This window comes from Tiliqua scincoides, chromosome 4, assembly GCF_035046505.1.
Source record: "Tiliqua scincoides isolate rTilSci1 chromosome 4, rTilSci1.hap2, whole genome shotgun sequence".
In the NCBI taxonomy this organism is placed as follows: Eukaryota; Metazoa; Chordata; class Lepidosauria; order Squamata; family Scincidae; genus Tiliqua; species Tiliqua scincoides.
Window position 1 is genome coordinate 53,194,244 of NC_089824.1, and position 26,803 is coordinate 53,221,046.

At 42.4% G+C, this 26,803-nt stretch overlaps 1 protein-coding gene across 1 annotated transcript in view; it reads right to left on the minus strand.

Moving 5' to 3' along the window:
• Positions 1–6,100: 6,100 nt before the first annotated feature.
• TAF4B (TATA-box binding protein associated factor 4b) overlaps positions 6,101–26,803 on the minus strand; it is a 72,523-nt gene continuing 51,820 nt past the window's right edge. Inside the window, exons 15-16 of the mRNA XM_066624428.1 lie at positions 21,853–21,864; positions 6,101–6,247 (exon numbers count right to left, since the gene is read on the minus strand). Of these exons, the coding sequence (XP_066480525.1) occupies positions 6,101–6,247; positions 21,853–21,864 (159 nt within the window). The remainder of the gene's footprint in view (positions 6,248–21,852; positions 21,865–26,803) is intronic.

The window sequence follows — 26,803 nt, forward strand, 5'->3', positions numbered from 1 at the left end:
CCACAGGGAGTCCCCAGTCTCCAAAGAGCCTCTGGCCAATCAGAGACTGTTGGAGCCCAACCCGGCCCATGACTGCTAGTCACAACTGCCAGATGCAAGGTGTGGGCCGAGTTTGAGCAAGGCCTTTTATAGTCTCCTTAAGTTCTCTGCTTTTTCCTGGACATTATTTTAAAGCCCCTCCCCCCCATTGCCTCTGAACAAGTTATGTCTCCATGTGTTTCTGATTTGGTCTATATGTTTTCACTGTGCAAGAGATATGTGGCAAATAGTTCACATTTCTCATGTGGTTCTACATGCCTGTATTATAGCTCTCATGTGTATTATAAATAAGCTCAGTAAAATGTATTCATTCATATAAGTTTCATCTCTAATGTATTTATGTAAATTAATTCAAATTTGAAAAATAAGCAAGTTTTTCTCCCCAGTTCCCAGCATCATCAGGGAGATGTGGCCCTCCTGCCAAAATGTTTGCCCACTCCTGGTTAAAAGGATTGGTTTGGATATGGGAGACCCAAACTTAAGTCTCTGCTCATTTATGATGTTCATAAGGTAGTATTGGACAAATAGCCCGTAAGCCAACCTGCCTTACAGAGTTGTTGTGAAGTGAAGGGGTGGATCAGAGTTCCCTGGAGAAGAGTTACCAAGTGAGGAAGCAACTAGGCATATTGAAGTTCCTGCAGCTAGCTGCCTGTGGATGTGGTTATCCTTGCATTTCCAAGAATGACTCCCTTGTGTGACAAATAGATCAAACCAATGGCTTATTGCGTCCCAAGCCAAGAGAGCATTACCTGAACTGCACCGTATCTACAGAGAAGACAACTGCCTGTATCAATGCAGCTGCTATACTTATCCTTTTATATGATCTCAAATCCTACAGGAAACAGATGATGCATTATTGTGCCTCAGGCAGCTGCAAGAAGAAACCGGTGTCTGTTGCCAAGAGCCAATTCCTTTTGGGTACAAGCTTCTACAAGAGCAGCCATGCTGAGATTTCAGTCCTGTATCACTAGGGTTACCAGATACAAACTGGGACAGAGTGCCTATACCTTCCACCATTGTACAAAGGAGGGAATTTCAGCAGGTGCAGCTTTTTCAGTCCTTCCCTGTTGAGCTGCACCTGCCAAAACCCTCTCTTCTATACAACAGTTGATGGTATCGGCACTCTGTCCCCTTTTATCTGGCAACCCTATGCATCACTTAAAGTCCAACTGCTGACTATTCAAGGAATTGTAGGTACAGATGACCAGGTCACAGAAGTCCTTATGTTTTTTCAGGGACTCAGTACTCAGGAGGGGCGGGACCAACCTCATACGACTATAGTTACTCTGTTTCATATTTAAATCTACTGCCCCCATGGCTTCATAGAGTCACCCCCTTTGTTACAACAATAAACTAAGCAGTCAATTGAAAGCTGCCTCGAGTCCCACACTTCCTTTGTATGTAATTCCAGTTAAATACCAGTGCAGGGATCTAGCACTGAAAGAAAAGCTCTTCCTCTCTCCTACCAATAGTATGCAAACTGCTTGCAAGATCAGAGAAATATCAGGGTTGGAAAACTAATTGACTTAAGGATAGTGAAGTGGTTCTAGTGCTCACCCTGGGAGATCCAGGTTCAAATCCCCACTCGGTCATGAAGCTTCCCAGGTGACCTTGGGCCAGTCACTATCTCTCAGCCTAAACTACTGCATAGGGTTGTTGTGAGGACAAAAGGCAGGAAGGAACAATGTTCACCATCCTGAGATCCTTGGACGGTAAGAATGTGAAAAATAAAACAAACCCGCAGCAGCAGGTCTTCACTGTGATTTCAGCCACAACAGAAGGATCTTAAAACCACTGCTCTGTTCCACTCGAGTAATAATGCATCCTTCCTCCCCTCTCCCTGCCCCTTCAGCTGTAGTCCAGAGAGCAATGAGACTGTGAGGGTGGCATGCTCTCCCACCTCCAGCACTACTGCTACTCTCTCCCAATCATCTTGTACACTAATTAGGAATAGGATCAAAGCACCAGTCAGTGGAGCTCTATCAGCAGTGGAACAGAAAGCAGCTCTCATCAGTTTGCCATCTCTCTCCAAGGTACTGCTCAACATGACACATTTGAGTAGCATAATGCATGGGCTGGCTATGACTCCAAGGTCATCACATAAGCAAGTTGCTGTCCAGCCATGTTTGTTTTTGTATCCAGATGTCCTCTGGCACTGCACCTACACACCCCAAAACATTTTGCAGAAAAATTCTTAAGGGTTTGTGCCCATTTCCATGATAAGGGCCACCTGAATTGTGTGATTCTGGGTCTTCCTGCTCTCTGAAGTTAGGTGACTGACCATCACAGTCAGGGCCTACTCAGGTGGGGTGTGCATGTGTGGAATTCTTCTCCCCAACAACAGTCGCTTGGTATTGGGCCCAGACTTCCCAGCATGGTTGCTAAGCTGAATTTCCAGGATGGATTTTTTATTCTGCTCTACTTAGAATTAAAAATGGAGAGGAACAGTAAAAGTTGTTTTGTATTCAGATTTTAGTTTGGCCAGAAAAGAGAATAAAGGCATCAATTCAACACAAATAATGTTATAAATTCAGAAATGCATCGCTTGACCAGGGGTTTCCAAACATTTTGGCAGGAGGGCCACAACATCTCTGACACTGTGTTGGGGAGCTGGAAAAAAAAAGAATTTACATTTAAAATTTGAATACATTTACATAAATGAATTTATTAGAGGTAGAACTTATATGAATGAATGAATGGTCTTGCAGTAGCTCAAGGAATATAAAAGGCCTTGCACAAAGCAAGGCCATCCTTTCTTTCACTGCCACTGCTGCATCAGACATGCAATAGCAAGTAGTGGAGGGAGCCCACCTCCCACAGCTCAGATGAGAGGTCGAACAGTCGTCCTCATGTAGAAAGCAGTTGCATTGGGCCAGCACTGTCTCCAGCAAGTCTCCAAAGGGCCAGAGTCTCATTGTAGTCTGGGGGCTCCCTGCGGGCCAGACTGGGAGCTCCCAAGGGCCACAAGTGGCCTCTGGGCAGGGGTTTGGGCACCCCTGCTCTAGACAAATTGATACTGTATGGGGCCGAACGTTCCACTTAAGATGTTCGTATTTACTTTCAAAATTTGTCCTCCATGGGTCAGATCTGTAGTCATGCAATGGATCTCCAAGTTCATCCAGCTGGCCTGTCATGAAGTTTAGATGGGAAGTTAGACATTGGTAGGTGTAAATCTAAGTCAATGGCAGCAGAATTGATTCCCCCTTCAAAACCCATTTCATATATGCACCTCAGACTCACGAAGGAGCTCCCAATATGGAGCATGTAGAGTTGGCAGCAGGAGAAAATCTTCAGACAACAAAAGAAATCATAAACATGGTAAGTAAGTGCAACCCTTTCCAAAATCTTTGCTATCAGACTACAGTCTGACCTGAAATATTTTTTCAATAACCAGTATACAAAATCTCAGTACAATCAATTTATGGATACAATCCATCAGGAAGCTCTTGTGCTTGTCCTATTAACACAATGGAAGCTGTCAAGCCGGTTTTGGTTTAGCTCATTCTTGGTAGCTGTTGCCTAAGACAATACAAATGGCGAGATCCTAAAACAATGACGAAAGTGTGGCAGAAGAGGCAACTACTAAAATGAAACAAGCTGCATGCTAACTTTACATAAAGTCACACAAAGAACAATTTGCCTGAAATAATATTGTCCCAGAATCTCCAAATTAAGCATTATAATCTGAGTACTAGATGCAAGTTGCTACCTCAAATTGCAGCAATCAAGGCATAACAAACTGGTTGGCCTTATCTGAACATCAGCCTCGAATCATCACTCAGACCCATAATTAAAGTTTATAGTAAGGATACTACCATGAAAGATGTTGGGCCAAGCCCAAATGCAGTTCATATCAGTGGAAAGAACTGGTTTCCCCAAGGTTCAACTAACCCTCCAACTCCCTATGCTTACCCTTCCTGTTTCCCAATCTTGTTTTTTTCTGAATGAAAATCAGAAGCACACTTCACATTTAAGCGGTTTACAGTTTAGTAAGTAAGAGTAAGAACTACCTGCCCTCAGTAGTCTACCTTCTTCATGAGTCACTGAGAACAGGTAAACTCTGCTGCACCAGGAATGACTGATTAATCAGTCAACCTTGCGGCATCTCTACAGAAGGAAGTGAACACCCATAGCAGAAGCTGATAAGGAGAGAAGGCCAGAACAGTAAGAGGCAGTGCCCTCTATCAATTGATATTTTGGGGTTCAGATGGTGCTACTTCATACATGACACACTAGCAGAGTTGGAGAATTACAAGCTTACTTGTGATGCAATAATTTGGTCAGGATTAAAAGTTGACAATCAGCTTCCAGGTAGACTCATGAGCCTGTTCTTCCTTTGACTCAAGTCAGGCTGAGTGTGCCTTAACCAGCAAGAGAACTCAAGACATTCAGGAACATTCTGAAGGATTGTATGCACATGTGTCAAAGAACATGAAAACCTAAAGTATCAGAGCCAAGGGCTCGATGACTACTGTTTGTCACAACACAATTTCTTATGTGAAATGGAATAATTACTAATATTTATTAATCTTATTTTAATAAAAATAGCTACTTTAATGCAGTATTTAAAATAATCTTAAACATCTGTCAATAAGACTGAACACACAAACAGGAAAAATGCTGTTCTTTACATAAGTAAAGATAAGTGTTCTTATACAAAAACATTGTTGCCTAATGCAATCAATATCTTTCTCTTTACTGTTTCATATATGGTCAAGAGTACTGCTATATATATTTATATACATCTTCACATATAAATAATTTACTGCATTGATTTAGTTAACTTGGTTCACAGTTTTCCCAACTGAGAAACCACAACTCAGTTACAAACATCCCACATACTGCAGGCGTCCTGGTTTCAGGAACTTAGGTGTATTTTCCCCACCTACACACACTTTGGGTTCTAGAGTAGCATACCAAAATGCCTTAAGAATCTTCATTGGTTGGTTGTTTTTGGTTTTGAAAATTGGTTTCCTGGACTATGACCATGAATGCATTCAGCTGCAGTCTTCCCTACGCATTGCATTAGGTATCTACATTATAGAGTTTGTGTTCAACTTACAGGTTGGGGAAGAATTAGTAGAAAAGTGCAAAGAATAACCACATGTGGCTCTCCACAATCAACATTTTTTTTGGGGGGGGGGGGGGAGGCAAATGATCCATGACAACTTAACTTTGAAATCTAGCAAAACTATTACTTCTGTTCCCTAGACAGTTTTGTGCTTTTCCCCACAAATACCACAGCAAATTCTTTTTCTACAGAGGCAGTTTGAGAGGCATGTTCAAGTCAGCAGCTTCAAGTTATTGAGTCCCTGATTATCACTGTTCTTCTGCATTGTTGGAAGGAGGGGACCAAATAAACCTCCAATTTCCATAAAGTAGGAAGTATTCCTCTCTACTTGTTCCTCAAGGTTGACTCTGTTTTAAGATCCATGGACAGAGCCAAATGTTGAATCTCGTCAATTTTATATTGAAAACTCAACTGTCTGCCAACTTTCCCATGAGTATCTACTTAAGCAGCTGTATTTTCAAAGCTTTCTCACCCTAAATCCAGCAATCTGTCTAGTATTATTGGCAATACAAGTTATTCTTCCTTCGAAAGCAGCAGATTATAGACCTCACACTGGCACTTTGTTGCCTTCCTCCCAAATGGTTTCTTTTCCAGCTAGCTGTGGCATCAAGCTCCAAAGCTAGGACATCTAGGAGACTGAATCAAGGTAAGCAACACTCCGAACTGTCTGCTGGTTTGTGATTAAATGCATTCTTTATGATCTTCTCCAGCATTAGAAGGCACAAAATTTTCAGAGTACTGTAATATTGCAGACTGATTACCGACAAGCAACTTGTATAGAATCTAGCAGTCAAATGCCCCATCGCCAATGACCTCCTGACTTGTCTACATCACACACACCCCTTTAAAAACTGTAATGGTGATTAGAAGTTTGGAACTGTAAACAAAGTTTCTCTATGCAGAGAATCATCTTCCAAAACATATTTGAGGAGCGTGTGAGCAAGTGTTCTTTGGCAACAAATGGTAGTAAGCTGGAATGCAAGAGTTTAATCACTGCTTCAGAAGAGCTTGGTACAAAGCTAGAGAATACTTCATATTCCTTTCTTGTTCCATACAAAATATCAAGTCCCTGAGACAGATGCGTGTTATCCTTGGACGAATATATGATTTTGCAAGGCTGGGTGATCTGTTCAAGTCCTAGAGTGAAGGAAGAAAATAGAAGCAGTTACTAAAAAGCAAACTCAGCACGTACAACTTACATCATGCAGGATTTTGCATAAGTCAGTCCCTTAGATATTTGCCCTACATCCACTGAAACATAAGAATTCTCTCTTGCTTCAAGAGGCCCAGGAATTTATTACATTAGAGAAGCCTTGTGCTCACTGTTGTTTCTCAGCACTGTTCCTACCATGCTGACACATGAAGTACAGGACAAACCAACAAGTGAGATTGACTATGCAAAAATTAAGGTCTGTTACATACCCACCTCAAATTTGTAAACCACCACCTAACCCATATCATAATAAGTGCATGGTGTTGCTTGACCAGAGTTTAGTACAGAAGACCTATGAGTGGAACAATGGGCAGCCACTTGCCAATTCAAGAGAAGCAATTTCATGAAATAGGTTGGTTACTTTCTCCAAAAACTGGTTAGCTGTTGCAAGTTAAGTACTAATGCAAGTATTTGAGTTGTTAAGTATCATTTCAATTTATAAGGAATACAATTACACATTTAACAAAAACTTAAAGAAATATGAGAAGTAACCACTGCTGTATTTTAAACTAGTTAATCTCTACACCAGGGCTCTCCAGACTCTTAACCAGTGGGCCAGATTCAGCACCCTTCTAAAGCCTTTCACCATGTGAACCCCTGCTAATTGGGTAAGAGGCACTTTTGCAAGTGGGTGCTCCTTTTTTTAGCAGGGGGAGAGTAACTGGCCCACCTCACCCCAGCACTGTCTGTTCTAGTGGCTGTCTGCTGGTATTCCTTGGCATCTTTTTAGATTGTGAGCCCTTTTGGGACAGGGAGCCATTTAGTTATTTGATTTTTCTCTGTAAACCGCTTTGTGAACTTTTAGTTGAAAAGCGGTATATAAATACTGTTAATAATAATAATAATAATAATAATAATAATAATAATAATAATAATAATAATAATAATAATAATAATAATAATGTGAACGGCGTTTACTGTTCCACGGGGAAGCCTTGACAAAGCAGCTCCATTTGCCCCCATTCCTCCTTGCATCCAGCTGCTTCTGCCCAGATATCCAGGCGCAAAGCCTACTGGGGCATCTGAGGCTGGAAGTGGCTGAAGCAACACCACAGCAAGCTCTGCGCCTGGATTTCTGGGCAAAAGCAGCAGGACACAAGGCAGAATTTGGGCAAATAGAGGTGCTTTGTCAAGGATCCCCCATGGAACAGTAAGCACTGTCTGTGCCTGGGAAGCCTTTGCAGGCATGCAACAGTCTCCATGTTGGACACCGCTGTTCTGAACAGTTTTCTCTGCTACCAATTTAGGATCACCCTTGATAAAAGCAGCTTTATTAATAGATTTTAAGGGGCAAATTAGAAACCTAGAAACAGAACTAAACTTTGTGGTTCTTCTAACAAGCATGCTTTTATATATACTACAAAAAGATCTCATGATCTTTGGGTCCCATGTTCTATGGCAGGGGTGTCCAAAGTTTTTGGCAGGAGGGCCACATCATCTCTCTGACACTGTGTCGGGGGCCAGGGAAAAAAATAATTAATTTACATTTTAAAATTTGAATAAATTTACATAAATGAATATATTAAAGATGAACTTATATGAATGAATGAAGGTCTTGCAATAGCTCAGAGCCTATAAAAGGCCTTGTACAAAGCAAGACTGGCCTTTGCTGCCTCTGCTGCATCACAGATGTGAAACTGCAAATAGTGTGGCAGGAGCCCTTATCCCACAGCTCACGCGAGAGGTCAAACAGTTGCCTTCATGCTAAGAGCAGTTGCGTTGGGCCAGTGCAGGCTCCAGAGGGCCAGATCCCTCCAGAGAGCAGATCTCCGGAGGGCCAGAGGCTCACTGGAGACTGCACTGAGAGTCCTTGAGGGCCGCAAGTGGCCCCAGGGCCGGGGTTTGGGCACCCCTGTTCTATGCCCAAGAGCCATAAGGACTTCCGGATTAGCAAGGCCCACTGTTGCTTAAATTTCTTACAATAGTTCTTCAACATAAAGAAATTCCCACATTGTACAACCAGTTCATTGACCAAGCTTTTGGGGCTTCCATTTTCTATATGTTCCATTTTTGTTTCCAAGAAAAGAAAAGACAAGTTCTTATCTGTGGTGAACACTCTACGGCTACTTATTTTTGAAGAGCCCGCTTCCCTGCAACTCTCTTTTGTTGCATGTTTTTTTTTTTCTTTTAAGATTTTGAGCCTGCAGTCAGATTGTTTAATATGCATTAGGTACTGTACACTTAATCATTTCTATGGTAATTAGTCTTTCTATCCAGTAGGAGCCACTATGCAAAACTGAGTGCCAATCATAGTTTCAACAAAAGAACACACATTGTAGGAAACACGTTGGTACGTTGGCAAGAAATGCTCCAACTAGAAAATATCAAACCATGGGGAAAAATACGTTAGTTAAGGCTGCAGTAGATCACAGTGGTGTCATTCCAACTAGTATTTCAACCACCAGGCACTTCCAATACAAATAGAAACTTCTGTGAATGTGTAAGAGGTCTCTCTGCAAGCAGAATGCCTTTGCCATTCACAGAGGAAGCTTCAATTTGCAGCAGTATACCCTGACTACAGAAGCTCTCATCAGCATGTCACCCATGGTGTTAAAAAACCAAGGAATTTCCCACTATCATTTCATGGATACTGACTACAGCAAAATAAATTCTGCTGGGTGATTTCTTGTGAGCTGTGGAGGGATGAGAACCATAGTCTTAGCTATATTTGTGTTGTGTTATTATTCACTTAAAATAATGTTCAAGGTAACCAATTAGCCAGTGAATACAACTTTTAGAATTCCTAGAAAACAAATTGATTGTTTGGAGTTGAACTGGTTCTTCTATGAAAAATGGATGTTATTGTACATTTGGCAACGAACGGATCCTAACCAGGATCTGTCCTGGGACCGGTGCTCTTCAACCTCTTCATAAATGACCTGGAGACAGGGGTGAATAGTGAGGTGGCTAAGTCTGCAGACGACACCAAACTTTTCTGAGTGGTGAAGACCAGACATGATTGTGAGGAGCTCCAGAAGGATCTCTCCAAACTGGCAGAACGGGCAGCAAAATGGCAGATGCGCTTCAATGTAAGTGTAAAGTCATGCACATTGGGGCAAAAACACCAAAACTTCACATATAGGCTGATGGGTTCTGAGCTGTCTGTGACAGATCAGGAGAGAGATCTTGGGGAAGGGGGGGTGGAAAGGTCCATGAAAGTGTCGACCCAAAGTGCAGCAGCAGTGAAGAAGGCCAATTCTATGTTTGGGATTGTTAGAAAAGGTACTGAGAACAAAACGGCTAATACTATAATGCCATTGTACGAATTGATGGTAAGGCCACACCTGGAGAATTGTGTCCAGTTCTGGTCGCTACATCTCAAAAAGGACATAGTGGAAATGGAAAAGGTGCAAAAGAGAGTGACTAAGATGATTACTGGGCTGGAGCACCTTCCTTATGAGGAAAGGCTACAGTGTTTGGGGCTCTTCCGTCTTAAAAAAAAAAGGTGCCGGGGGGATGGGGACATGATTGAGACATACAAAATTATGCATGGGAAGGATAAAGTGGATAGAGAGATGCTCTTTACATTCTCACATAACACCAGAACCAGGGGACATGCACTAAAATTGAGTGTTGGAAGGGTTAGGACAGACAAAAGAAAATATTTCTTTACTCAGTGTGTGGTTGGTCTGTGGAACTCCTTGCTGCAGGATGTGGTGACGGCCTCGATGCCTTTAAAAGGGGATCAGACAAGTTTCTGGAGGAAAAATCCATTATGGGTTACAAGCCATGATGTGTATGTACAACCTCCTGATTTTAGAAATGGGCTGTATCAGAATGCCAATGCAAGGGAGGGCACCAGGATGCAGGTCTCTTGTTATCTGGTGTGCTCCCCGGGGCATTTACTGGGCTGCTGTGAGATACAGAAAGCTGGACTAGATGGGCCTATGGCCTGATCCAGTGGGGCTGTTCTTATGTTCTAACTGTTGCTCCAGTTGTTATACTGACTGCTGGTTTGTTTCTGGGCTCAATTCACAATGCTGGCTTCAACTCATCCCCAGGGATCTTCAGAGGGGTCCCTTCTTTGTGTGCCCCCTTGAAGAAGCAAGGGAGCAGCAGTAAGAGGAAGAGCCTTCTCAGTGGTGGCTCCCCAAGTTTACCTGGGAAACTCCCTCCCAGGTGAATTACAATCAGCCCCCTCCCTGGACACTTCTGATGGGGATTAAAAACTTTATTTCACTCAGCTTGTGGTGGTGGGTAGGAGAGTCTGACGACTGAAGACATGGGGGACCTGCTGGATTTTTTTATCTGCCTGATGGTCTTCTGGTTTAATCTGCTGTTTTTGGCCACTGTGGTTTTAAGTATTGTTTTCATGTATGTTTTATTACATATTTTTAACCTTGTCACAAATCACCCTAAGCATCAGAATTTTAGCCTGGGCAAAGGCAATATAGAAGTCTTCTAAACAAGCCAAAGTGAATATACTGGATCTCTCCAAAAATTATATTGAATACATGAAGTTATTGTTTGATTAGCTTTTGCTGTTATCTACTGTATGTAGTCTTTTGGGTAGGGATACCAAGAACAATGGTCCAGAAGAAACTTTGGAAGGGTAGAGTAAGATATTCTCCCCCATCCAGTGCTCCAGACACTGCTCACCTTCTGCACCTGCCTACCATCAAGACATTTTCATCTATGTTCTATGGGTAACTGCTCTAGAATGGACTTCAGAAACATGTTTTGTGTGCAGAATGCTTATGTGGAATGTTCAGAATGCAGATGCTATAGCAAATGGGCATCAGCTACTGAGAATATAAGCACCTCTTTATCAAAGAACTGCAAAGTCTACAACAACTCACAGTGTTGATTTAGCCTTTATAGCTGTAAACAATCTAAATCCTGGATACCCAAGAAAGACATCCTACCATACACAAACTCTGGGACTCAAGGTTTATTGAAGGGCCCCCTGCTCTGTGTACACTTGCCATCTGAGATGCTGTGGCCCCACTGAGCACCATTCACAAGGTTGCTGCATGAACTCACTCCTTAGGAAGGCTGTGCTGGCCAGTTCCACTATTGTCCAGTACAATCCTGAAGGCATTTTTAAAAAAAAGACTTTTACCCCATAGGTTTCACATTTTCACTATCCCACTTCTTTTGAAACTAGCTATGGAATATTCTGCCTCTTTCTCACTGTTTGGATGTTAAGTGAGGCATTCTGAAATGAAGGCTTTACATTTTTTATATAAACACACACTGGAAATCTGCTTTGGGAGTCATATTTGGAAAGGAAGTCTGATAAAAATATAAAATCATCAGTATACCACCACATGCCCTCAATACACTATTATTCTCAAGGCTTTTTTGAGAATAAAAAACTTCAATTTGCTTATCAGGAACAGCTAAAACAGTTAAGTCAGACACTTCAAACAAAGTTTGTTAACCAGGATAAAAAGCAAACATGTGCAGCAAGAAACTTGGTATGTAAATATATTTTTTAAAAAGCTTGCATTAGATTAAGAAAGCACTTTGAAGAGCTGGTATCAGAAGCTTTTCAGAAAAGGAATGCTATTTTTGCTGATAGTAACATGATGATACAGCACTATTCACTGATTCAAAATCAAAACAATAAAAATGTCATCATTTGAAACTTTCCATTTGTTCAATGCCTTGGAACAAAACAGGCATGGAAGAAAGATTGCTGGTCACATACCATAGAGAGGGTCCTGCTGTCCTGGGAGGACACAAAAAGGTCACAGTTCAGAGTAAGACAACCCCTTAAGGAGTAGGGAGAGAAACTAGCTTTGTAGCGCAGCTGCCATTACAGGGTTGAAAAGGAGGTCAATCCAACAGGATGCAGCAGAAAGCCTCCAGCAATATTATAAAATGAAACAAACCCTAGGGGATTCTCAGAAATCCAATAGTTATGTCCTTCAGAAGTCATAGGGAGATGAAGTATTTACTTTATGAACAGAGCTAAGTTTACAAGACATACTTTGAGGATTCACATAACCCCCCTTCTCATCTGGTCCTCTGAAAAGCCTCCAACTCTAATCAGCAATCTATTTTTAGTTGAAGAAAGCTCTCACCCTTCTGGATCTTTGCCTCACTGCCCCTGTAGTTTTAAAATGGGATTGAGCCATAGTCTCTTCATATACTCCATCAACCCACGTCTTTGCATGATCTGCTAAGATAGCACTAATCTAAAATGGCTTTTCCCCGTTTTGCAAAAGTTGTCTGGGGTGGTGGTGAAAGAGTTTTGAAATACTTCCACCTGCTTTGTTCCCTTTGTGTATGGGAGTGGGAAAGCAAGAAAGAGGACCACCTTCATGTGTTAACTAGACACTGTGCAAAGCACTTCCAGTTTCTGCATATCTTCTATTAATGGTGGCCTCCAGTAGGAATAGCCATTTCAGGTTTTTCCCTTCTCTTATTGCCCCTTCCCTTCTCTTATTGCCCCTTAATTTCCCTTCTCTAATGCAAGAGAACTTCAAGAGCAATTTAAGTTTTAGTCCTGCAATGAATTCCACAGACTAATTATATACTGTGTGAAGTACCACCTTCTTTCGACTATTCTAAATCTCTTGCCAATCAGTTTTACTGGATGACTCCTGGTTCTAGTACTATGTGAGAGAGGAAAGTCTCTATCCATTCACTCTACACTATGCATAAGCCTCAATCATGTCCCCAACTTCAGCTACAATCCTAAACGCACTTACCCAAGAATAAATGCCTTTAAACTCAATGCTACTTCTGAGTGCACATGCATAGAACTACACTAATCACCTTCTCCCACCCCAATCCCAGTAATGTAAGAAGTAAAAAGTCTGAAATATTGTTGGTTTTCCTTATAAGAAAGGTGCTCTAGTCATCTATTTTGTTGCTGTCTTTTGTATCTACAATAGCCTTCCTGAGGTGTGGCAACCAGAACCACACACGGTATTTCAAATTTATCTGCACCATAGATTTTTAGAAGGGTGTTATAATATTAGCTTTACTTGCATTGTGGAAAGTAAAACTGAGTCAAATGTGCATGTTTACTCACAGGTAGGTAAACTTGCCTCAGCTCTTACCAAAGGCCAGGCAAAAGGGAATGCAAGGCCACCAGAATAGTCCCAATCCTAAGAACATGGAGCTCAACTAATGTACCAGAACAATGGCTTTAGCAGCTGGTAAGATGAAACTTTTTAAGTCTCGTTAAGCTAGGTGGGTCCTGATAGAGTGTTTTTGAAAAGTTGGTTCTGGTGCTAAAAAGTTTGGGAACCACTATTCTAGAACTTCATCATTTACTCCTATGTGATTCAGTTCCAGATTCCCTTCCTTGAGATGGTCCATACGGGCATAGATACCTGCCTTTTTGTGGTGAAGAATGATGCAGATAATTTGTACTATTTCTCTGCAGTCTCCCTTACCTTTGCCTTTCATCCCCTCATTATATAATGGACTAACCACCTTCCCGGCAGTTTTCTTATTTTTGATCTATTTAAAGAAGTTTGTTTGCCTTGCTCTTTTTAGCCATGTGTCCCTCAATCATTTTTTTTTTTTTGCCTCCTTCGTCAGCTTAGACCTCTTACAGATCATTGCTTAAAATCAGATTAAGAAAATTTTGACAAGAGGCAGTAAGTAGTGCATTGAGCTGCCTAACATCTAATGGAAGAGATGAATTTAGACAAGAAACCAAATATACATGACAGCCAAGGTAGATTTTAAATTTATCATAAAGCTAGCAGTAGCCTCATGTATGAATAATTTTGATTAGCTGATATAGTTGCATTATTGTGATGAGGTTCCCTGTCCTAAGTAGTAAAGAAACCAAGAGGAGTTTGAATGAGACAAATATACTTTAATTGGCATGAGTTCCTGTGCTTGTTAAATGTCCTTCAACAAGTTACAAGTAGGCTTACACATAGTAATCCCCATGGAGTACTGTTACATTGCTATATTATACTGAAAATCAAAACACTTCGAACAAAGCAACAGATACTTGCTCCTGAATAGCAAGTTAAGAGATGCTGGCTCTCATTGTTTTGGAAAAAAAACTCCAAGAGGCAGCTTTCTGGCAGTAACATGCATAAATGTTTCAGAAAATACAGCAGTTTGGATCTGAAGAGAAAGGAAAATGAAAACTCTGGGGATATATCAAACCACAGTATGAAAGGCAGCGACATGTTTTCACTTGAACTACTCAAGAAAAACTGTATATTTATGACTGTTATCTTCATTCAGGCTGGAACTCAGCTAATCTGTCAGAGATCTACAGGAGGACTAGTGTTAACATTCAGCTATGAGCTTCCCTCCCTAATTTCCATTGTGACATTTCTATAAGTCTTTTCAAATGAAATCAACAGTGTATTACATATTGAGACAAATTACTCCAACTGTAACATCAGTTTTTTTTCACTATTATGCCCAAGATTCATGTATGCATGTCACTTTCTGTGGCTACATCAGATCCTTAATCTGTATCCTGGAGGTTAACAAACACTGTACAACATGTGTCATGTTAGTTAATAGACAATTATTAAACTGAAATATTCTGGCTCTTTGCCACATCATTTTAAGCAATCTATTATCAACAAAATTATAAATCTCTTGACCCTTCACATGTCATCAACATTTGTGTTATCAATATGTTTAGCCCACAGCTACAATGCAATTAGTCATTTAAATTGGAGATCTCTTTCACAGCAAAGAAAATAATTAAGTTCATCTCTGGAAAAGGAGAGCACTCTATGGGCCAGTGAGCTGCACTGCTTTAAAACTCTGAATGTCGGCCTAGAAGACGCGGACAACGGTGTTCCAGGGGGAACAGTAAGTTTTGCAGGTACCTCAATGTGCTGCGTAACAGCCCCCCCTCCCCCACCTCTGGAGCCATTCTTGGCTGTGAGATGTCTCTGTTGCTCTTGCCACCTGGAATGGCTCCAAAGTCAAAGGGGAGGGACTGCTTACACAGCATGTTGAGACACATGCAAAACATATCCTTTTGTCCCCCTCTGGGAATGCCACAGTATTTGGATCTACTGTATTGACATGCAGATATTTTATATCAAGAGTATGGCCCCAAATGACAACTGCTAGGAAATTCAGAGATGAAGCTGAAACTCCAGCCTTAACACAGATGTGTCAGCAGACACAATACATTTATTGTTCCCCTAAACTCTTCCAAACAAACCATATCTCATCAGTTACAGAAGGGTTACAAAAGGAAGAGCACAGAGCGTGAGTAGCCCAAGATGCACCAGGCATTTATACGTTAGAGGGCTTTGCAGTTAGTATGCAAACCATTTCCATAAAGAAACTAACATGCTCAAAGACATCCCTCTGAGGAAACTGGAAAGTCTTTTTGGCTTATGTTTGACATGCAATCTGTTCATTATTTCAGAACCATTTTTACCAAGGTGGTTTTGGCAGTTTCCAGAAGATATAAGCGTCTTCCTCATCCATTTGCTTTTACCCTTAATGTGACCAGGAGGCAAAGTTTTAAAGGATAGCACCTTACTCCCATCATTGCAATGTACCAGTTGTTTTTCATCCAAGCTGCCCAACAGTATTTGTGACCAACGGCGTCTGCCGCTGGGAGCCATACATTTGACAGATCTATACGTTTGCCAGTACGCTTTTTTTTTTTAGGATACTAAAATAGCTAAAAATAAGAGGTACTGCTTTTACTAAACTCCACACACCAAACAGCTATAGAAGCTTGGGAAAAAATGACAAAGTGTTTCATATATAAGACATGGTCAAGCAAGCAGGCTTAACAGCCTGGATTGTAAATACTATATGGAAAATACAGCTATTGCTATTTTTCCTTGAGCTGCTAGTGATGGTTGTATTTCAATTTAAATGCATCTTTCATTTTGAATGAGATTAATAAGATTACCTATTCTACTGTCAAACTGGTTTACAATTAAACTCTTGCTTCCCCTGTATCTACTCTCCAACATTAAAAATGAAACAAACTCTGGAAAGTAGCCTTCTTTTGTTAAATTCCCATACAACCTCTGACAAGCACTACAATGATATTCCTTCAGCATGTAGAATAGTTATTTAATCACACATTCAAGTTTCTTCTTAAAAAATGCTGCAGTTTGTACACACAAACAAATGCCTCCGACGCATTCTCGGCATCACCTGGCAGGACAAAGTTCCTAACAACACAGTCCTGGAACGTGCTGGAACCCCTAGCATGTATGCACTGCTGAAACAGAGACGCCTGCGTTGGCTCGCTCATGTCGTGAGAATGGATGATGGCCGGATCCCAAAGGATCTCCTCTATAGAGAATTCGTGCAAGGAAAGCGCCCTACAGGTAGACCACAGCTGCGATACAAGGACATCTGCAAGAGGGATCTGAAGGTCTTAGGAATGGACCTCAACAAGTGGGAAACCCTGGCCTCTGAGCAGCCTGCTTGGAGGCAGGCTGTGCAGCATGGCCTTTCCCAGTTTGAAGAGACACTTGGCCAACAGTCTGAGGCAAAGAGGCAAAGAAGGAAGGCCCATAGCCAGGGAGACAGACCAGGGACAGACTGCACTTGCTCCTGGTGTGGAAGGGATTGTCACTCCCAGATTGGCCTTTTCAGCCACACTAGACGCTGTGCCAGAACCACCTTTCAGAGCGCGATACCATAGTCTTTCGAGACTGAAGGTTGCCAATATATATTGTACACACAGGCTGAGAATATCTGAAGGCTGATCTAAAATCAAGTATTTTGACAACCATAAAGCACCTATATTTTTCTACACTTAGGCAAGAATGTTCCTTCCTAACACACCAGCTTTGCTGAGGAATATTCATATATGCAGTTCACCCACCTGCAGTCTGAAAGATTCTCAGGAAAGTGTGCTCCAAACATTCATTTCTGCTTTCAAGTTCACATAAGTTACAGTGTAATAAGACATACCAAATATTTTGTTAGTGCCCTACAGTATGTGAAAAGCCACAAGGGAAGTACACAGTAAGTAGAAAGCAAGGGAACCGGGAAAACTAAAATGGCCCAATGTTCTCCACAAAACCATCCCAATTAGTCTCCCCCTCCCCAGTGGTAAAAAATTCCATGCAATATACACAACTGAGACTATAGGCTGAGACAAAGCCCCACAAAGATGCTGGCACTTCTAAGCAACGTATTTAGAAGATTTCTTGGTTGCCTTTCAGTCCCACTGAAGGCAGCTTATAGAATTTTAAAAAAAATAACACTAAAAGCTAACCTTAACAACCAAAAATAAAATGGGCAGTGGGGAGACAACACACAGATGAGTAAACCAAGGGACAAGAGTAACCAAATGAAACAAAGCTTTTCACTGCCTGATTAAGAGCAGCAGCAGAAAGTCCCATCCCTTGTCCTATCCAGTTGTACCTTAGATATTGAAGTGACATGAAGTAGAGCCTCAGATGGACAAACAGAGTGTGGACAGACTGATCCCTTGGAAAATAAGAGTCCGATGTCCAATTGCCACACCCACTTCAACATAGCTGTTGACTACTTGAATGCAAAAAGACTGTGTTACTAGATCAAGCGTCTTGAAACCCTGGCCTGGGGCTCAATGCAGCCCATGGTGAGCCTCTATTCGGCCCGCATCAAGCCTCTGACTCTCTTGACTGAACGTGACCAGAGCTGTACTCCGGTCAGGTCTGGAGGGTGTTCTGAGACCAGGGAGGCCATGTCTCAGAACAGCTTCTAAAGGCCTGAACACACCACTTCCTGGTTTTCTCCAAAAACTGGAAGTGACATTTTTGGGTTGGGAAGGTCTCAACAGCCCTCAGAGTATGCTCTGGGTGTTTCCTCGTGATGTGATGGTTCTGAGATATTTACTCCTGCATACATACGTAAACTACTTCTGGGGTGGGGGAATGGGAGTCCATTTGAGTATGTGCTTTATTTCTGTGGTGTGTGTTGGTTCTTAGAGAAATCCTGGAACTTAGAGCCCATTCATTCATTTATTCAGTCATCTAAGTTCCATCTCTAATGTATTTCAATTTTATATTTAAAATTTATTTTTTCAGCCCCTGACGCAGTGTCAGATATTTGATGCAGCCTTCTGGCCAAAAAGTTTGGAGCCAGAGTGGTGTAGTAAATTTTATAGGATGCCAAAACCAAAAATACCTGGATTGCCAGATACCTACCCAAGGTTTCACCCTTCCTTTAGGCATGTCCTAATAGGATCTGAAGAAAAAAAATTGCAAACCTCCAAATTCCTATGGGACTTAGAGTCAAGGTCTGTAATATAAGTGTTCCTATAGGTTCCTCCATAGCTAGAGCTTGTGCCCATGAAAACTTATGCCACAGTGAGCATGTTAGTCTTCAAGCTGCACAAGAAAATGGACAGCAACCACATGGGAAGTAATCATTCCCTCTGAGAAAGAGTCCTTACTCTTGTCTTGAGGAAGGGAAACTGAACAGTACCCAATGTCTCAAGGCATCAACAAGTTCACTGGAGCATAAGTTCTCATGGACTCACTTCTTCAGATGCATGAAGTGAAGGGACCCATGCCAACTAAGGGCAACATGAATCTGAAATAATAGCATAAGCTCTCTTGGACCACAGTTAATATTACTCTTTAAAGTTTTTACAAAAACCGGAAATGCCTTTCCAACACCTTCGGTTGTATCCACAGATCCCATTAGACCTGATCCATGGGGGGGGGGGGAAGAATAGATATTTCACGAGTGTGTTCTTGGCATATGCAGCTGCTGCATCAGAGCTACACAGAACGGGTCCTTGTGACAAGCTGCAGTCAGTGGGAAACTTGAAGGAACTCTCAGGTTAAAAAAGACCAGACAGCATTATCTTTAAAGCCGAAGGGCTATAAGTATTTTCCCATGCACAGAGTCTGGGTCGACTACACCCAGTATTAGATAGTCTAACCTCCTTTACAGGGAAGAGCCATAGGGAGGGTCTGGCAGAGGCATTTGGGCCTCAGGACAGAAAAGCAAAGACCAAGTTCCATCTGACCTATCCTCAAGCTATCAACCCCAGGAATTCAGAAGATGGAAAGGTCAAGGACAACATAAAATGATTTTTTCAGAGTAAGTGTTCAAGATGCCTATTAACAGAATTGAATACAATCTAAATTGAATACATATTTCTGGCACACAGTCACTATTGCATTTAGTACAGACAACAAGAGGTGTCAGACAGATGCAAGTCTTGACATTTATCTGCCTTAGAAATATGCATTTTTGCACTCAAAATGATTCAGTTCTACATATGTAAAGTTTTCTGAAAATATGTTTTTGGTGATTCCTGGTGTGTACAGGCCTAAAGCCACATTCCTCTATTTCAAAGGCCATCCTTTCATCTCAGAATAGAACACTGTTTACTCATCAGGATGTTTTGCTTTCCTTGTTATATATATCCTGCAAAGCATTCTGCTCTTTTAAAAAGATTTCTAAGACAGATTTGATTTAACAAGCACTGATCAAAACTCTCGTAAAAACACTTGTCTGTACACATTTTCAAGGCCATTCACAAAACACTCCTGACTTGGGGAATGTGGGATGGGGCATGGATTTAGAAGATTCAATGTTGTACTTTGTATTTTCATGAACCGCTCAAACAATTGCCCAATTAAAAAGCCACCACATGGCCTGGTTCAGCAATATATGCCCACTAGCTGCTGTAAGCCTGAGGCTTGCATACTTTCCCTTTCCTCACACACAAAAAGGAGGAATTTAAGACATCCAATTGCTATTTGGAACAAACCACCATTTATTATCGGAATACATAAAAGTGGCTTGAAGAAATAACTATTTTTTGTTCAGCAGGATAAAACCATGGCTTGAAATCCTGATTTGTAAACTAAACTAAAGCAAACGGAATTCAAATGAAACAAGAAATTGTGGCTTGTTTCAAACTGCCAATACGAGCATTAAATATCCTTCCCCTTGTGCGTCGAGGAAGAAAGAAGAGAGTGGCAAGAACCGATATATAAATATTCCCTCTTTCCCCCACCATGTAAGAGATTCAGGTTATTCCCAGGAATTATGTTATGGATTGATATAATCAGATGGCTGCCAAGATCCACTGACATGTCCAAGGACGCTTGAGCTGAAAACTCAAGAGTGAGCAATGGGAACAAGAAAAAAGGAACAGCTGATGCTCTGGGCAACAGGATAGATTGGGCAGAAAGGCAGAAGTGGAGGAAGTGGACAACGGCAGAAAGGAGGGAGCCTGAAAGCATATTGTCCAAGCCCCTGCCCCCCCCCCCAATCTGGTCTTTGCTCTGGAATAGTTCTTTCAATCATGCTATAAGAGAAATTTGTGTTCAAGGAAGCAGGTTATTTCACATTTGTAAGACATTTAACCCAGATTTAAAAAGACCCAGAGATAGATTCAAAGTAACACCTCTAAACTTTTTGACCGAAGGGCCGCATCAAATAGCAGGTACAGTGTTGAGGGCCGAAAAAAAAATTAAACAAAATTTAAATAAATACATTAGAGATGAAACTTGGTTGGTTGGCAACCTTCAGTCTCGAAAGACTATAGTATAAGCCTACAGCACCTGGTATTCCCAGGTGGTCTCCCATCCAAGGACTAACCAGGCCTGACCCTGCTTAGCTTCCAAGATCAGATAAGATCAGGCATGTGCAGGGTAACAGATGAAACTTAGATGAATTAATAAATGAATGGGCTCCAATGCCCAAGATTTCTCCAAGCACCAACACAGCCCAAGAAATAAAGCACACAATTAAATGGCCCCCATTCCCCCACCCCAGAAGCACAACTCCAGTTGTGTTTGGTTAACTGGGCCAGAGGCTCTCAGGGGCTGGCCACGGGCTGGATGGAGGCTGACCTTGGGTCGCATCTGGCCCCCAGGCTGGGGTTTGGAGACCCCTGTTTTAGACCTACATCTAAAATTGTGATGGTAAACACATGCTTGCATCCATATTTAACAGGTAACCATACTACAGAGCTGCGATTGGTTGCAGCTCCCTGTTGAGTGCCTGTGGTGGGAAACCTGACTGAGGTGTGTGAAGTGGCCTAGAGATGTTTTAAAAGCCAGCTTTGCACATTTATATGGTTACCTATAAAATACATGCCTAGCATAAGTACAGTAAATCTTAATGAGTGCTTCCATCTATGTATCACAAAGTGTTGAATGCTATTGTTCTGATGCATACTGCATTGCCACTGGCATTTTCATTCACAGTGTTATGTGGGATTGCAGTACAAGTTTAAGGTAGAAGTTGCATCAGCAACAGCAAGAATATGTCCAAGGGGCAGCCATTACATGCCCTCTAGAATTATATAAAAGTGAAAGCTAGAAATAATCACTACCTTGCTGTTCTGTAGCCTTTCCTACTTGGTAGCAAACAATGCTTTACCTAGTGAAAATTTAAATGGTAAAGGGAGGGACCTGGGAAAGCTGCTATACCAAGCTTAGAATTTTAAATATTTTAGTAGTAATTAAGTTAGATAAAAGATCATTCTACATGCAGCAAGACAACAGCCACTAATTTATTAAAATTTCAAAGTACACACCTAAGCTCAGAGGCAAGCTAATATTCCCTGCTGGCTGGTTAATTTGCTATTGTTGACTTGCCAAGATGATTCTTCCACGCTCCTTGTTTTGAGAAACAGGTTAAATACTTCTATGCCAACCTTCTTTTGGGGGATTCAAGGCGGCTTACAACATCTGTTTGTTTAACAGTCAACACCAAAACATAAAACCAGCAACAGACCAAATAAAGTCACAAGGAGAGCCAAGCATTTTGAAAAACAGTTGTTTAAATAGCCAGCCCTGTGAAAGTCCTCTCACAAGTCATTTACAGCTGACTCTCAGAAGACAGCAGGATGTTCAAGAGGGCCTCCTTCCCTGATCTTAATGGACAGACAGATTCAAAAGAAGGTGGTCCTTAATGTGTCTTGGTCCCAAGTGTGTAAGGGATTTAAAAGATAATAACCAGCAGCTTCAATCATGTCCAGAAACTGATAACAAGGCACAGCTGAAACAGTGATATAATCAAGTTCTCATCACAGTCAGCACTTGAGAACTGTATTTTATACCAGCTGAAGTTTCTGAAACAACCTTCAAGGACAGCCTCATGTCAAGTGTGCTGCATGTAATCCACTATGGTCATATCCGCCTGAGACAGAAAGAGGCAGAGTGCCAGCAAAATTGGGCAAAAGCAGCCACCTGGACATCTAAAAGCAAAGTCAGGTCCAAGAGCACTTCCAAATTATGAACCTGCTCCTTCAAGGGGAGTGAAACCCCATTTGGAACAAGATGGCACCATTATCAAGTCAGATTTAATTTCAGCTTGTTTGCCCACATCTAGATTATCATCGACTTCAAAGTAAACCTGAACTTCAACAGAATCACCAGTCATACAAACAGAAAAATCCTCATGAGCCCTCAAAGGCTTATACACTGCAGAGGATTCCTAAGCACTGACTATCCTAATAGGGTCCATCCCCCCTGCTGTGGAGTTCAAGTCAGAAGCAATTCTGGGTGGAGTTGGAAAAAATGTACTGACTCTGAAACAGATATAAAATCCTAACATTATTTTAACACTTTTGCTACCATGCAAGTCACCAGCAGCCTCCTGCTTATTTATTTATTATTTATTTATTAGATTTGTATTCCGCCTTTCTTCCCGAAGGACACCCAAGGCGGCTAACAATCAAGTTAAAATGCAAGGCAACTGATAAACATTAAAAATACAAAATGTTTAAAAACAATTAAAACAAGATAAAATACATAGCAGCAGATTGAAAGCATGCAGTAAAAGACATAATTTATAAATTTATAAAAACAGCCCATAGTGCCTCGAAGACTTTCCTGAATAAAAAAGTCTTCAGGCCCTGCCGGTACATTAATTATGAGGAAGCTGCTCTCAATTCAAAGGGGAGGGAATTCCATGGTGCAGGTGCCACCACCAAAAAGGCCCTGTTTCTGGCCACCATTCCCTTCACCACTCTCAACGATGGCACAACCAACAGGGCCCCTTCTGATGACCTTAGAGAATGGACCGGATTATACAGAAGAAGGTGGTCTTTCAAATACGCTCATCCCAAGTCGTTTAGGGCTTTAAAGGTCATAACCAGCACCTTGAATTCAGCCCAGTAACGAATGGGCAGCCAGTGCAGCCGCCGGAGTAGCGGCATGACAGAGTCAAACCGCCGACCCCCAGCAACTACCTGAGCCACCGCATTCTGCACTAGTTGTAGCTTTCGGACCATCTTCAGGGGCAGCCCCATGTAGGGCGCATTACAATAATCTAATCTTGATGTCACTATGGCATGGACCACCGTGGCCAGATCCACCCAAGACAGGTACGGCCGCAGCTGGCGCACCAGCCGAAGCTGGGCAAAGGCCCCCTGGCCACAGCTGACACCTGGACATCCAGGAGGAGCTGTGAGTCCAGGAGAACCCCCAAGCTGCGAACCTGCTCTTTCAGGGGGAGTGCAACCCCATTCAGAGCTGGGCGATAGTCCAGCACCCGCATCGTGGATTTCTGCACCAGGAGGACCTCTGTCTTGTCTGGATTTAATCTCAGCTTGTTCACCTTCATCCAGATCCCAACTGCCTCCAGGCAATGCTCCAGGACAGAGACAGCCACCCTGGAGTCAGGTGGAAAGGAAAGATAGAGCTTGAGTGTCATCAGCATACTGATGGCACCCAACTCCAAATCCCCGGATGACCTCTCCCACCAGTTTCATGTAGATGTTAAACAACATGCTGGACAATATAGAACCCTGTGGCATCCCACACCTCAAGGGCCAGGGTGCCGAACAGGAGTCCCCCAATACCACCATCTGGGACCTGTCGGCCAAGAAGAACCGGAACCATTGCAAAATAGTGCCCCCGATCCCCACCTCGGCTAACCGTCCCAGAAGGACACCATGGTCAATGGTGTCAAAAGCCACTGAGAGGTCCAAAAGGACCAGCAAGGATGCACTCCCTCCGTCCAGCCCTCAGCGTAGGTCATCCACCAAGGCTGTCTCCACCCCAAAGCCAGGCCTGAAGCCAGACTGAAAGGGATCCAGATAATCCGCTTCATCCAGGATCCTCTGGAGCTGATACACCACCACCCGCTCGATCACTTTGCCCAGAAATGGGAGGTTTGAGATTGGCCGATAATTATCCAACATAGAGGGGTCCAGAGAGGGCTTTTTCAGGAGGGGGCGAACCACTGCTTGCTTTAACCACCCCCTCCCTCAAAGATGAATTTACTACCCTCTCTATCCACTCGGCCAGTCCCTCCCGGGCAGATCTAACCAGCCATGCTGGGCATGGATCCAGCAGGCAGGCGGATGGCCTCACACTCCAAAGGCTCCTGTCCACATCCTCAGGTTCTACAAGCAGAAAAGAATACCACAAAACAGGATTGACAGGTGCCACGGGGACATCACTAGTCATTGTCAACATGGAGTCCAAGTTGCGGCGAATCCGAGTGATTTTATTCACAAAGTGCCTGGCAAAGGTGTTACAGCAGACCTCTGTGTGGTCCTCCTGATCCACTGATGGGGTGTGATGGAGGAGACCCTGCACCACATGGAACAGTAGGCGTCTTGAGCGACGGTGGAGGAAGACTCGTGACAGATCTGACTGGACACAGGCTAAGGCCCACTACAGGGCCTACTCTGTGGCATAGTGGCAGTGAAGCGCTTCTTCTCTGCCACTATTGCGTCTGCACATAGCCAGCCAGCACATGCTGAATCCTATGTTACAGGGGTAGTCAAGGAGACCTCATCAAGGTAGGAGAACATTTGTTCCCTTAACTCTGACCTGCATTGGTACTGGAAAATTGGTTAGGACTGGGCTGAGAGTCTAATAATTGTGTTACCAGGACAAACCAAAACACATAATCTTGAGTTTGCTCTGGAGTACACATCATTTAGATTGGTCCTAAGAAAATTACTACAAGACTGATTTTTACTTCTGTTTTCCTTGTTGCAATGCAAAATATTAAGCAACTCAACTCTTATTTAAGATGAACCGGTTTAAGAACTTTTTAAAATCTGATTCCTCCTGACTAGAAAAGGTCCTTAGCCTAGCGGTTCCCTATCTTCTCAGCTCTGTGACCTACCCTGTCCTTCATGGTGGGTCACAACGCAAGAATGACACTGAGAGGATGGAGAAGCTTTTCTGGGTTATGCCAGGCCTGTGACCCACTCTACCAGTCTCTGCAAGCCTCAGGAACCATTTCCAGTTTTTGGAAGCAAACCGAACTGCTTTCCGAGACTTCTGCAGGCCATTCTAAGGCCCACAGAGGCCTGTATTGTTGGTTACTCGCCTGATGCAACCCAGAACAGGCCCCTCCACCCTCCCAGTCAGTGAATAGGCTTTCAGAATGGCTCCAATTTGGAGACAAATTGGAGTAAGGATGGGTGGCATGGCCTAGGTCACAACCCACCAAACGTGGCCTCGTGAACTACCACAGGATTATCATCCACAGTTTGGGAAACCCTACCTTAGCCTATTTGCCTTCCTGAACTAAAGCTGATCTCCTGTCAAAGTCAATTTAGGATTGCTCTTAATAGTAGGAGACTGCAGTAAGAAATACACTATAGTTCTTTGAATTCTAATGACCATCAAAAGGTAAATATGTCAGATACAAAGCAAGAACTGTTCAGAATAGGATACCAGCAGACACATTTTTCTAGCACTTAATTTCTCAGCAAACTGAAGGCTAAGAATATAATTCTTATATTATAATATAAGAATATATATTATTTATTTATAATATAAAGCTTTTGACCTGTTCCAGTTTCTCCCCTCCAATAGACCAAGTACCTGGGCTCCATGACACATGGGAGGCATAAAAGCTTCACTCCTAAACCTGAGAGGCATAAAAGGCAAAAAAGCTTAACTCCCAAGCCTAAGAGTGGGGGAAGAGAAAGGGAGAACATGGAGAAGATAGAGAATCCAACTGTATCTCGGCATCTTCTAGTGAAACAGGTGACCCTTGAACTCAAAAAGAATGTGCATAATGTTGGTAAATGGCTAAATAAATTTAAAATTGTGGATTCGCTAGCTAGATTACTTAGATTGGAACCCAGATGTATTGATTTAAAATATTACCAGAGATTGGCTGCCCCTCCAGATAGAACAAAATTGAGGCTGGAATTTGCAAGCCCGACCATCCCCCTGATGCTTTTCAGAATGCGGGGTTTTCTGAACTCCTATGAAATAAGAGCAATGAGAGTTTTTATAGATATAAGCCGGCCACCTATGCTGCCTTCTAAACGCTTATCTGCAGCTCCTCCAGCTGTTATCATTCCAAGGTCAAGGTTTGAGAGGCTTGGCATGGAGCCTAAGACTGCTGCTGCTAATGACCCGCTGGACAGCTATGTAGTTAACTCTCAAAATACTTTGAAAAATCTGCCCTGGACTTGTTCTGCTAATGATTTACAGAGGAGCAGTGCTAAAAATCCACAAGATATTTTGGAAAACCCTCTGAATACAGCCATAAATGAATTGGAAGAGATGACAGCCTCCCTCGAGGAATCCTTGGCAAGGCTAACGCCCAGAACGCCTAGGGTACTTCCCACAGTGGCAGTAGAGGCTATGGTCTATTGAAGTCAGGTTTGCCAT